General features: G+C 42.9%; 1 protein-coding gene across 1 annotated transcript in view; it reads right to left on the reverse strand.

Moving 5' to 3' along the window:
- The window catches only part of CLSTN2 (calsyntenin 2), a 403373-nt gene that overhangs the window by 13856 nt on the left and 374869 nt on the right, over positions 1-14648 (reverse strand). Inside the window, exons 12-14 of the mRNA XM_044254829.1 lie at positions 12971-13188; positions 997-1167; positions 110-255 (exon numbers count right to left, since the gene is read on the reverse strand). Coding sequence (XP_044110764.1) covers positions 110-255; positions 997-1167; positions 12971-13188 — 535 coding nt within the window. The remainder of the gene's footprint in view (positions 1-109; positions 256-996; positions 1168-12970; positions 13189-14648) is intronic.

The following is a 14648-nucleotide window of genomic DNA, read 5'->3' on the forward strand; positions in this document are numbered from 1 at the left end:
AGGAAGAGAAGGGAGAGGTGCTGCTGACCAGGAGTGGCAGGTGGACCAAATGAACGAGGAATAAGTGGATAACTCTGAAATCCCCCTAATGATGGCAGGACCCTCTCACCTCCAGGTTGAACTCATTGCTAGCATAACGTCCATTGAGTTCTGAGCATTTGACTCTGAACCGCCGGGCCTCAAGGGAACTTGGATGCCAGTTGCGGTAGCGGATGTGATGTAACACCTGCTCATAGCGACTCATGGAGCCCACACCTGTCATAAGAAGGTAGAGGATGGGGGATGTATTTCCTACAACTAAATGTAGGAAAGAGACACATGAGAGAGGGTAGGAAGGGAAGAGATGTAGTCAGGAGCTAAATGGTAGGAAGGGAAGAGATGTAGTCAGGAGCTAAATGGGTCTGTGGGAAGGAGGGGTGCCACAGACATAGAAAGGGGAAAAACACAGATCCTCATACCAAACACTCCAGGCACATGGAAGACGAATCCCCATAATATTTGGCTTTGAAAACCAGCTGGGCATAATTTCATGATTTGTTACAAGCAGTAGGGCTTAATACTGGGAACATTAAAAATCAGTGGGCTTGGCTCTGGGAGAGGATGGGGGGATACAGGATGTGGCTTCTGGGACTTGTGGTTCTCCTAAATTTATCCAGGGTATGAGTTTAAGATGTTTAGGGGCAGATGATGCATGGATACAGAAGTTCTAAGGAGTCAACTAAACTGACCCACAGGCTTTCCAGATGCATTAGGTGCTGATCAGAATGGTCCCATCCTATCAAATGCTGCTATATTATTTGCTGAGATCAAACATAAGAGAAAGCATGCACTCACTTTCTATGTAGCTCACTGAAGGAGGGGCTAGCAGTCCATGCTCTGAGGTCAAAGATCCCTAACTGACACCTCCTCTACAGGTGACAGAGCACCATGACACTCATGACTCCAGCATGAAGGTACTCAGAGAGCACCAGGTTAAGGGACTGAGTGTGTTCTTACCATAGATAGAGTAGCCTGCTGTGGAATTGGTGGCATCCAGGTGTCGCTGATGGAGCTCACTGTGGTTGAGTTCTAAGCACTCCTGTCTTGGGTCCAGGTCCCCTCCAAGTACCAGAATGTCACAGAAATCTAAGTTGTGAAGCATTTCTTCTAAGACTGCTGATTTGGGGGCTGAGGGAAGATAGACATATGGGAAATACAGGCACAGGACAACTCAGACAGCAGGCTTGCATGTCCTATCCCTCCTCTGTGACTGCACACCAGGGTCAGACTGGGTCAGGAGAAGAGACTGTGCCATCCCAAATACCATGGCTCAGATGGATGCCCAGGCATGCCCTGAGGTTGGGTGGCATAGATTTGTGTGAAGGGCATGAACATAATAGGCAAAAGCTGTGAAGTTGTATACCAGCCATGGAGATACTTACAGTTAGATAAACTACACCTCTCAATTTCCTCATCTGTAAAGAGGGCAAGGGTCTTGAGAGGATTGAAGACCATGTCTGGCACCTCGTAGGTGCGCAATAAATGACAGTTCTTATTTGGGACCAGAGAGAAGTCCCTCCTATCATGCCCTCCTCGTTTTCCCCATGTGGTCCTGGTGTGTGTATCTGTCACCCCAGCAGACCCTGAGTTTTTCAAAGTCAGAAGCACTTTTTGTTTGTTTTTGTTTTTAATGACCAGCTCCTCAATATCTAACCCAGGGGCTCATATGGCACATATTGCTACATATTTCTCAAATAGAGAAGCACAATTAATATAATTAAATTACATATATATATATATTTTTTTTTTCTACTTGGAAACCTTACTTGGCAATCTGTTGGTCAGTCTAGCCATCCTGGCCTGATTTTATGACCCCAAATTCCCTAAAGAGACATCTGAGTATTTGAATGCTAGACACATTGGCATCCCCAGCTTAGAGGTGATTGGGACTTCTGGGGAAAATGGCAGAGTAAAAGGACCCTAAGTTTACCTCATCCCATGGATATACCTAGGTAATACCTAGGAAAACAACCTGAAGGCTGGCAGAACAAATTCCACAACTAAATGTAGGAAAGAGACACCTGAGAGAGGATAGAAAGGGAAGAGATGTAGTTAGGAGCTAAATGGGTCTGTGGGAAGGAGGGGTGCCACAGACATAGAAAGGGGAAAAACACAGATCCTCATACCAAACACTCCAGGCACATGGAAGACGAATCCCCATAATATTTGGCTTTGAAAACCAGCTGGGCATAATTTCATGATTTGTTACAAGCAGTAGGGCTTAATACTGGGAACATTAAAAATCAGTGGGCTTGGCTCTGGGAGAGTGGAAGATGAGAGGAAGCTCAGTCCCTTCCCCTATAGAGGAAGCACAACAAGCAGCCTGTGAATATATAGCATAGAAGCAGCAGTTTGAAAAATGCCTGGGTTATATGGAAGGGAGGTTTGTTTACCAATCTCAGAGCATGTGTCAAAGGGACAGATCACTGGGCAACTCTTCCCAGGCATGTGGGCACCATCCCCTCCCCCACACTCCCCACCTAGAGACACGGACACCTGAGGGAACCAGCACAATGCCAACAGATGCTACCCAAATTGCTAACAGTGCAATGATACCCAGGTTCTCCTGCAGACATGCCCTCTCCAGCGAAGCCTCCACTCCCTCCCATTGCATACCTGCATAAATCTTCCTAAAACCAAGTTCTCTGCACCAAGTTCTCCTGCTGATCAGTCCCCTCCAATATGACCCTGGCCAGAGCCCCTCGAAAGTGGTGCCACAGGCCTGGCACTGTGCAAGCTACCCTGAAAGGGACCAGCACCAATCCCAAGTGATTCCTGCCCCAGGGAGAAGGGAAGATAACCACACATACCAAGCCTCAGCCCCAACAGTAGGCTGGGGGCAGACCTCTGGTCTGACTTCAGGCCCCAACCACCAACCAGTGTCTTAAGGAACAACACAGGGAAATCACCCTGCAGGTTGATGCTACTGTATCTCTGACAAATGCTTGGTCTGATTCAACTCAAGCCCAATACCCACGCAGACTGACTTAACACCACAGGGAAAACCCTGCTCACAATAGGCAAAGAAAGCCGTCACAGACCACTGGGCTGAAGGCAGAAGCAGCTCAGCCATGGCCATAGGTCACACAGAACACACATAGGAGATACTATCAAAGCCCCAGTTTCTGGTGAACAGGGACACTACAGGGCACTACTTTCAAGAGCCAGAGACCTTGTGGACTCTCCCAACACACAAAAACACAGAGGTATAGATAAAATGAGGGGAGAGAGGAATATGTCCCAAATGAAAGAACAGAACAAAATCACAGCAAGAGACCTAAGCAAAAATGAAGAGTACTATTCAGATGCTTAACCAGCTGAGCCACCCAGGCACCGCAAAGAGAAAATTTTAAAAACAGCAAGAGCAAAGACAAGAGTTACATATAAGGAAAACCCATAAGGCTATCAGCTAATTTTTTAGCAGAAAGTCTGCAGGCCAGAAGGGAGGGGCATGACATATTCAAAGTCCTGAAAGGAAAAAAATTTGCAGCCAGGAATACTCTATCCAGCAAGGCTATAATTCAGAACAGAAAGAGAAGTTGAGTTTCCCAGAAAAACACAAGTTAAAAGAATTTATGACAACCAAACCAGCCCTACAAGAAATGTTACAGGAAATTTGCTGCATGGAGTAAGAAAAGTAAGAAGCACAAAAGCAATAAAAATAAAGTATATCTATAAAAATCAGTCAAGGAACTAAAAAAATAAAAGTCTACAAATTATGACACAATGTACCTAAACTGTGGGGGTCGGAGGGTGGAGTAAATAATGGGTTCAGACTTAAGTGACCAACAACTTAATATAGATTGCTATATGCAGAAGATGTTATTTATAAACCTAATGATAACCATAAATCAAGAACCAGAAGAGATATGCAAAACATAAAGGAATCCAAGTATATCACTAAAGAAAGGCAATACCCCATGTGAGAAGGGAGCAAGAGAAGAAAGGAACAAATGAGAACTACAAAAAGAACCATAAAGCAAGTAACAAAATGGCAATAAGTACATACCTATCAATAATTATTTTAAATGGACTAAATTTTCCAACGAAAAACACAAGGTGGTTGAATGGATAAAAACCCACACCCTATCTCTATACTGCCTACAAGAGACTAATTTTTGACCTAAAAATACATGTGGATTGCAAGTGAGGGGATGAAAAAGCACTTACCATGCAAATGGAAGTGAAAAGCAAGCCATAATAGCAATACTCATATCTGACAAAATAGACTTTAAAACAAAGACTGCCCTCAGGGAGATTCAAATTAAAACCACATTGAGATGTCACCTTACACCAGTTAGAATGGCCAAAATTAACAAAACAGGAAACAACATGTATTGGAGAGGATGTGGAGAAAGGGGAACCCTCTTACACTGTTGGTGGGAATGCAAGTTGGTGCAGCCTCTTTGGAGAACAGTGTGGAGACTCCTCAAAAAATTAAAAATAGAGCTTCCCTACGACCCTGCAATTGCACTCCTGGGTATTTACCCCAAAGATACAGATGTCGTGAAAAGAAGGGCCATCTGTACCCCAATGTTTATAGCAGCAATGGCCACAGTCGCCAAACTATGGAAAGAACCAAGATGCCCTTCAACGGATGAATGGATAAGGAAGATGTGGTCCATATACACTATGGAGTATTATGCCTCCATCAGAAAGGATGAATACCCAACTTTTGTAGCAACATGGACGGGACTGGAAGAGATTATGCTGAGTGAAATAAGTCAAGCAGAGAGAGTCAATTATCATATGGTTTCACTTATTTGTGGAGCATAACAAATAGCATGGAGGACAAGGGGCGTTAGAGAGGAGTAGGGAATTTGGGTAAATTGGAAGGGGAGGTGAACCATGAGAGACTATGGACTCTGAAAAACAGTCTGAGGGGTTTGAAGTGGCGGGGGGGTGGGAGGTTGGGGTACCAGGTGGTGGGTATTATAGAGGGCACGGCTTGCATGGAGCACTGGGTGTGATGAAAAAATAATGAATAATGTTTTTCTGAAAATAAATAAATTGGAAAAAAAAAAAAGACTGTAACAAGAGACAAAGAAGGACATTTCAATAATCAGGGAAATCATCAAACAGATGATATAACAATTGTAAATACTTATAATCCCAACATGGGAGCACCTAAATACACAGAGCAGCAAGCAGGTAACAAACGAAGTAATCAATAGTACAATAGCAGTAGGGGACTACAGTACCTCACTTACATTGATGGATACATTATCTAAACAGAAAATCAACAAGGTAATAGTGGCTTTGAATGACACATTGGACTAGACAAATTTAACATACATTCAGAACATTGATCCTAAAATAGCAGCATACATATTCTTTCTGGTGCACATGGAACATTCTCCAGAATAAATCACATAGTAGGCCATAAAACAAGTATAATCAAAAACATAATAATGGAGGTTAAATAATGGGCTACTAAACAATGAATGGGCCAACCAAGAAATCAAAGAGGAAATAAAAAAAAAAAATACATGGAGACAAATGAAAACAAAACAGTCCAAAATTTTGAGATGCAGCAAAAGCTGTTCTAAGAGGGAAGTTCATTGGGCTGCCGCAGGAAGGAAAAAAAAAATCTCAAAAAAACAACCTTCACCTTATGGAAATGGAAAAAGGACAACAAACAAAACCCAGAACTATCAAAAGGAAATAGTAATGACTAGAGCAGAAATAAATGATATAGATACTAGACAAAAATAGAACAGATCAATGAAATCAGGAGTTGGTTTTTCGAAAAGATCAAGACAATTAAGAATCCTTTGTTACACTCATCCAAAAAATAAAAACAAGAAAGAGCTTAAAATAAAAGAGAAAAAACAGCCAAGACTATGAAATACAAAGGGTTATAAGAGAATGCTTATGACAAATCATATGCCAACAAATTAGATAACCTAGAAGAAATGGATAAATTCCTAGAAACCTATAACTTCTCAAAACAGAATCAGGAAGAAACAGAAAATTTGAGCATGCCAATTACCAGCAATGAAACTGAATCAGTAATCAAATACCTCCCAACAAATAAATGTCCAGGACCACATGCTTCACAGGTGAATTCTTTTAAACATTTAAAGAAGAGTTAATACCTATTCTCCTCAAACTATTCCAAAAAAAGTGAAGGAAAGCATCCAAATTCATTCTATGATGTCAGCATCACCCTGATACCAAAACCAGATAAAGACACTATCAAAAAATAAAACTATAGGCCCATATTCCTGATGAGCATAGATGCAAAAATCCTCAACAAAACTTTAACAAACCAAATCCAACAGTACATTTAAAGAAATCAGTCACCATGATCAAGTTGGATTTATTCCTGGGACGCAAGAGTGGTTCAGTATTCAAGTATCAATGTACATCACATCAATAAGAGAAAAGGATAAAAACCATATAATCATTTCAATAGCTTTAGAAAAAGCATCTGACAAAGTACAGCATCCATTCATGATAAAAAATTCTCAAGAAAGTAGGGTTAGAGGGAAGAAACCTCAATATAATAAAGGCTATATAGGAAAAACCCACAGGTATATCATATTCATTGGTGAAAAACAGAATTTTTCCCTAGACAATATCCACTCTTAACCACTTTTATTCAACACAGTACTGGAAGTCCTAGCCACAGCAATCATAACAAAAAGAAATAAAAGGCAGCCAGGTTGTTAAGGAAGAAGTAAAACTTTTGAGTATTTGCAGATGACATGATACTATATCTAGAAAGCCCTACAGATTCCACCAAAAAACTACTAGAAATGATAAATGACTTCAGTATGGTTGCAAAATAGAAAACCAATATACAGAAATTGCTTGAATTTCTATACACTAATAACAAAACAGCAGAAAAAGGAAATTAAGAAAATAATCTCATTTGGGATTCCTGGGTGGCTCAGTTGGTTAAGAGTCTACCAAAAAATCCTAAAATTTGTATGGAACCAGAAAAGACCCTGAATCACCAAGGAGATGTTGAAAAAGAAAAACAAAGCTGGGGCATCATGTTGCCTGACTTCAAGATTTATTACAAAGCTGTGATCACCAAGATAGCATGGCACTGGCACAAAAACAGATACATAGACGATGGAATAGAATAGAGAGCCCAGATACGGATGCTCAACTCTGGTCAAATAATCTTCAACAAGGCAGGAAAAAATACCCAATGGAAAAAAGACAGTCCTTTTAATAAATGGTGCTGGGAAAACTGGACAGCTATATACAGAAAATGAAATTCAACCATTCTCTTACACCATACACAAAGATAAAGTCAAAATGGATGAAAGACCTCAATGTGAGGCAGGCATCCATCAAAATCCTAGAGGGGAACATAGGCAGTAACCTCTCCGACATCGGCCATAGCAACTTCTTTCAAGACATGTCTCCAAAGGCAAGGGAAACATGAGCAAAAATGAACTTTTGGGACTTCATCAAGATAAAGAGCTTCTCCACAGCAAAGGAAACAGTCACCAAAACAAAGAATGGGAGAAGATATTTTCAAATGACACTACAGACAAAGGGCTGATATCCAAGATCTGTAAAGAACTTCTCAAACTTAATACCCAAAAATACCCAAAAAAGTCAAAAAGTGGGCAGAAGACTTGGGAAGATACTTCTCCAAAGAAGACATAAAAATGGCCAACAGACACATGAAAAAGTGTTCATCATCATTAGCCTTCAGGGAAATTCAATTCAAAACCACATTGAGATACCACCTTACACCAGTTAGAATGGCCAAAATTAACAAGGCAAGAAACAACAAATGTTGGAGAGGATGTGGAGTAAAGGGAATGCAAGTTGGCACAGCCACTTTGGAAAACAGTATGGAGGTTCCTCAAAAAATTAAAAATAGAACTACCTTATGACCCAGCAATTACACCACTGGGTATTTACCCCAAAGATACAGGTGTAGTGAAGAGAAGGGCCATCTGTACCCCAGTGGTCATAGCAATGTCCACAATAACAAAACTCTGGAAAGAGCTGAGATGCCCTTCAACTGACAAATGGATAAAGAAGATATGGTCCATATATACAATGAAGTATTACTTAGCCAACTTAGAAATGATGAATACCCAACTTTTGCATCAACATGGATGGGACTCGAGGAGATAATGCTGAGTGAAATAAGTCAAGCAGAGAGAGTCAATTATCATATGGTTTCACTTACTTGTGAAACATAAAGAATCGCATGGAGGACATTAGGAGAAGGAAGAGAAAAGTGAGGGGGAGAAATTGGAGGGGGAGATGAAGCACGAGAGATTGGACTCAGAAACAAACTGAGGGTGTTGGGGGGAGGAGGGTGGAAGGATGGTTTGGTCTGGTGGTAGGTATTAAGGAGGGCACATATTGCATGGAGCACTGGGTGTTATATGCAAACAATGAACAATGAAACACTACATCAAAAACTAATGTTTTACTGTATAGTAACTAACATTAACAAAAAAAAAAAAAAAAAAAAAGAGTCTGCCTTCAACTCAAATTGTGATCCTAGGGTCCTGGGATTGAGCCCTGCATCAGGCTCCCTGCTCATCGGGACATCTGCTTATCCTTTAACTGCTGTCCCCCCCCACCCATGTGTGCTCTTTCTTTCTCTCTCTCATTTGTGCTCTCAAATAAAATCTTTACGAAAGAAAACAATCCTATTTACAATTGCATCAAAATAATAAAATACTTGGGAATAAACTTAACCAAGGAGGTAAAAGACCTGTATCCTTATAAACTATAAAACATTGATGAAAGAAACTGAAGATGACATAAACAAAGGAGAAGACATTCCATGCTCATGAACTGGGAGAACAAATATTGTTAAAATGTCCATACTACCCAAAACAATCTATAGATTTAATGCAATCCCTGTCAAAACACTGACAACATTTTTTATAGAAGAGCAATCCTAAAATTTGTGTGGAATCAAAGAAGACCCCAAATAGCTAAAGCAATCTTGAAAAAGGAGAACAAAACTGGAGGCATCACAATCCCAGATTTCATTATGTTCTACAGAGCTGTGGTAATCAAAACAGTATGGTACTGGCAAAAAAACAGACACACAGATCAACAGAACAGAGTGGAGACCCCAGAAATAAACCCATGCTTTTAAGTCAGTTAATCTTCAACAAAGGAGACAAGACTATACAATGGGAAAACCATAGTCTCTTCAACAAATGTTGGGAAAACTGGTTGGCTATATGTAAAAGAAGGAAACTGGACTGCTTTCTTCCACCATACTCAACATGGATTAAAGACATAACTGAGACCAGAAGCCATAAAAATCCTAGAAGAGAGCACATGCAGTAATTTCTTTGACACCAGCCATAGCAACAGTTTTCTAGATATGTCTCCCGAGGCAAGGTAAATAAAAACAAAAGTAAAATTGGGACTACGTCAATGTAAAAAACTTTTGCACAGCTAAAGAAGCAAATAATTAAAACTACTGAAAGAGAAAAGATATTTGCATATGACATACCTGTTAAAAGATTAGTATCCAAAATATATAAAGAACTTACATACAACTAAACACCCCCAAAACAAATAATCCAATGAATAAAGGTCAGAAAACATGAACAAACATTTTTCAAAGAAGACATCCAGATGGCTGACAGACACGTGAAAAGATGTTCCACATCACTCATCATCAGGGAAATGCAAATCAAAATCGTAATGAGACATCACCTCACACCTGTCAGAATGACGAAAATCAACAACACAAGAAACAAGTAATGAGATTGTAGAAAAAGGGAGTCCTCATGCACTGTTGTTGGTGGAAATGGAAACAAGCACAGCCACTGTGGGGAACAGTGTGCAGGCTCCTCAAAAAGTTAAAAATAGAATGACCATAGGATCCAGTAATTCCACTACCAGATATTTACCCAAAGAATGCATAAACACTAATTTGAAAAGACCTATGCACCCCTCCTTTTATTGCAGCATTATTTACCATAGCCAAATTATGGAAGCAGTCCAAGTGTCCATCAATAGATGAATGGATAAAGAAGAGGTGGTGTGTGTGTGTGCATATGTGTATGTATATACATGTGTGTATGCAATAATACTCCACCATGTGTATATATATATATAGACATACACAATGGAATGTTACCCAGCCATAAAAAAGAATGAAGTCTTGTCATTTGCAATAGCATGGATGGATCTTGAAATGCAGGAATTCAGAAAAAGACAAATACCATATAGTTACACTTATATGTGGAATTTAAGAAACAAATGAACAAGGAAGAAAGACAAACCAAAACACAGACCCTTAACTCTCGAGAACAAATTGATGGTTATCAGAGGGGAAGTGGGTGGGGGTGGGTGTGATAGGTGATGGGGATTAAGGAGTGCACTTGTGATGAACACTGGATGATGTACAGAATTGTTGAATCATTATATTGTGCAGTGGAAACTAACACTGCATGTTAACTATACTGGATTTTAAAAAAATAATAAAAGTGATGGTATTTATGGAGTGCTTGCTATGAGTCAGGCAGTGTGCAAACAATCCTGACAGCTATTAAATGGGGTACTAGTATTATTCCCATTCCACCAGTGGTGAAGTGGAAGGTCCAGAGGGTAGCGTGGATTGCTCAGGCTTACACAGAAATCAGGGGAAGTGCTGGGACAAGCCATGACATTCTGATTCCACAGTTTATAAATTCATAACATTTTGGTTAGTAGTCTTCAAATGCTTTTGATCTTGCAGCCTTTTTGGGAAAAATTTCTCAACTGAGATCATTTCAATATGTATAGTTATTTATTTATAAAGTGGACTAATATATTTTGTATACTATAAAACATTTATGAAATGGAAATTAAAAGGACTTACTAGAGGAAATTATTTTAAATAATTATTTTCTATTTTAATTTTTTAGTGATACCAAAAATATTTTTTGTTCTTACCAGATATACATTATTATAAATAATTTCATATGCTTAATTTTTAGGTGTTTGTCGATCTCAAAGGCTTCATGTTTCACCAGCAAAATCTAAAATCACATTAATCTACATGGAAGGCCTGTCGTTAGTGATAGCATACTGTATCTGTATTTCAGATGGACTTTGCTTGGTTTCTGGAGTTTTTTGCCAGCTTCTTATCAGGTCAGTTTAGGTCATCCTTACTCCTACGTCCCCGTGTAGCTGGCTGATGGCTCATACTATGAAGGGGACGTGGTGTAATTGTGGAGCATTTTCTCATTGCTCTTCTGGGGCTGTATTATAGCTTCTATCTTCCATCTGTACTTCTCTGGATTCCTACTGTGCTGAAGGGAGTGTGCTGGTTGAATCCGCCATGGTTGAACCCTCAGGGAGCCCCTGGTCTGGCTTAATTAACTGATAACTGCCACCATGGGTTAGCAAACACGGGGGCGGGCAGGGAAGCATCAGTCATGGGGGACTTACAGAGCGGTATAGCTGGCCCAGTTGAGGGGGCAGGGTGCTTGTGGGGGAGACGCGTACCAGCAGTAATGTGGATGGGGAAGGTCAGAGCCTTGCCAGGCAGAGGTAGGGCATGAGCAAAAGCAAGAACACAGAGGTATGAAAGAGAGGCGTGTACACGGGGGACTCGCCTGTCGCTGGTACAGAAACAGCACCAAGAGAAGGAGGTCAGTAGGGACAGAAGGTGATTCTAGGGCGGGTCGCTGAAGCCTGCCAGCAAGTGCCATGAGCCTACTTACTTAAGGCATCCACAATAACAATTATTCTAACAATAATACGATTTAAAGAGTACCTGTAACAGCTCTCCGGCAGTTGGCTCTGTGCTCTGCCCGCACCTCTCATAAACAGAAGGTGAGTGAGAGCCCAGGTAATTGCTTTTCCCTGGCATTGCCTGTCAGCCAGTGGCAGGCCTAGCACGTCCACAAGCTCCTAGTTACAGCCTGCAACCACTGTGGGCAGAGGCCCTTCCTTTCTCCATCTGACTGTGACTCCAAATGAGGGCAAGCGGAAGAAGGGGAAGCTCACAGGCCCTAATGCATCTGGAGTGTCACGAGGCTAGGGCTCTGTCCTGGCAGGGACACCTGATAAGACACCCTCTACTGCATTGGACTACATTGGAGGCACCCCATTCGCTAGGGACCAGGGTGGTTTAAGGCAGTGAGTAACTCGGACTACTACACAAGCAGCCCTTCAGGGACTCAGGCCCACTTCCACCAGCACATCAGCAGCAGCTGCTGCTGGAGGCCGAGAGGAGGGAGAGCTGGAAGTCCCCTCCTGGAGGAGGCTGCCGAGGATGGTTCAATGGATAATTACCCTATAGCTCTGGGCTCTGGGTTTCCCTTTCTTCTTCTCTAACCTTCCTTTCTTTACCCTCCATGCCCCGCCAGCTGAGTGCACTGTAGCGTTTCATGCAACGGAGTGTTTCTCCCTGGCAGAACATTCCAATAATGCCACCTCCACCAAGAAGCCCTTCCAATAATGCTGGGAAGTCTCCTGAGAGCTTACACTAACCTGGTGGATCAGACCCAACTTTTACCGTATGTCTGCTAAGGCACAGCTAGATTTTTCCTTTGTGCCTCTTTAGCTTCTCTTCTGATTATCACAGTAACACATGCGCACTATTGAACATTCTGCATTTGCAGCCAAGCGAAGGGGAGCAGAGACAAATGGGCTCTTTGTGTCTCAGAGAGTGGCACTTCCAGTGTCAGGTGTGCTTTCTTCTTGGCATTTTTCTGTGTGTGTTGTAGGAACTCTGTAATTTGCAACTTGCTTTTTTTCATTTACCCTTTGACATAAATGCCCTCCCTCCAACATCATATCATGTACATGCATGGACCAATTGTTTGCCAAATGGCTCATTTCCCTCCTGTGATCTGTGTTGTTTGCAGGTTTGCTCCGCAATTGGAAATTCCCTCCTGTGGTAAACAGTGCTGCTGTCCTGCAGGGGGACTTGGCATGGCTCTGAGAACAGAAGGCTCCTGTCCTACAACCCAGCGCACATCTGTACCTGTGGTCCTCAGGTCACCTGGGGCTTCGGCTTTGGCGAAGGTGCTCACGATCTTGAGGTCGGGGAAGAGGGTCACCCCTCGGGCACTTTCAAACTGGGCGGCGGGTCTCCAGAGGCGGTCTGTGCCTCGGAGGCTGATCTGGGGCTCAATGGCCTGCAGCACCATCACAAAGGCATCCACGTCGGGGACACTGATGCATACGTCTTCTCCAAAGCACCTGGGAAAACAGCTGATGTCATGGCACTGAAGAGTGAGCCACGAACGCATCCACCACCACAGGACGGGGGATGAGGAGACACATTATCACCTCTAGCCCTTGCTAAGGGTCTAGAGGTCTCAAGACTGCTTTGGAGTCTCGGAGCGTGTCAACAGACATTCAGACTGAAAGCTACAGCACAAACTAATAGCCATCTAGGGACTTATGAGGATTGGCTTCTGGGAGAACTGGGAATCTCTGGTACCAGAGACAAGTAACTGTTAAACTTCTAATTATCCTTTAACAAACTAATCAGTGGTAACATGAATTAGCCACTGCTTGGTATAGCACTATGATTTTGTATGCAAACTGCCATTTAACTGGTTGGGTACAGGCATCGTGCTGAGACCCCAGGGCTGAACTCTCCCGTGCTCATGTCTGTTGTCTCTCGATGAGGAGCTTCCACGGTGCCCCTGTGGCGGGTGTGCCACGGATCCTCTCTTTTCTTCTGGTACGATGCCACAGAAATACCTGGAAGGCAGACCGCTGTGACCTCACAAGCAAGGCCTGGGAAGTTAGAAAAGGTCCATGGCCTGGCTCAGCCACAGCGGGGCTGGGTGACCCTGGGCAAGGTGGGACTCTGGGAACCTTAGTTTCTCCATCTGTACAGTGGGGGTGACCATAATTAATTCCCTCATAAAAGCAAGGATTAAATGTGATGGCATATAAAAAAGAAGCCAAGCCCTGAGTCTGCCTCACAGTTGGAGCTCAGTAAATGTAGGTGGATCCAACACCCTCATCATACCGCATCAGGCACACGAGTCGTTGGCACTCTGTGCTGCTCACCTAAGCCAAAGACCTAGGCTAGAGCTCCGGGGCCCAGAGGGCTGCACTGGGAACACTGGGTGGACTTCAGCTGGTGGCGGCCGTCAACCTGTATCCTTTTGGTAAGTTCCCGGGGAAAGGGCCGTCTGGGTGGTCACCATGCTGAGCCACTCCCTCCTCTTCTGTGTGGTGGGCGAGATGTGGGAGTGTGTTATCCTCCTCCCACTGGTTTCACCTGGCCTCTGCTGCACCAGTCCCAGAGGGCACTGTGCCCCTCATCGCTTCATGGAAGCCTGGTCCCTCTCTTGACTGCAGTGTGGAGCTGAGCTGGAGATGCTTGCTGCCTATCACAGGCCTCCAATGGGGGCCCTTAGTGTGAAGGGGGGCATACCTCCTTTGTCCCTAGAGCTGTTGAATCTGAGTGCTGCCTGTGGGGTTTAGTCTGGCACCTGTCCCTGGCCCCAGTAACGTGGCAGTCAGCAGACCAGTCTTTACCAGTCTTCTTCCTATCCTGCTGGCTTCCTATCCTGGCTCCAGGGATTAGGGGGCTCCCTTTTCTGCCTCCCAGGAGTTTTTCTGGGGTCCCACCAGGCAGTTGCCGTGGCTGAGAAATGATTTGACAGACCAAGATGTGAGTTATCCCCTTTACTGGGCTC

This window comes from Neovison vison, chromosome 6 (genome assembly GCF_020171115.1).
Source record: "Neovison vison isolate M4711 chromosome 6, ASM_NN_V1, whole genome shotgun sequence".
Lineage (NCBI taxonomy): Eukaryota > Metazoa > Chordata > Mammalia > Carnivora > Mustelidae > Neogale > Neogale vison.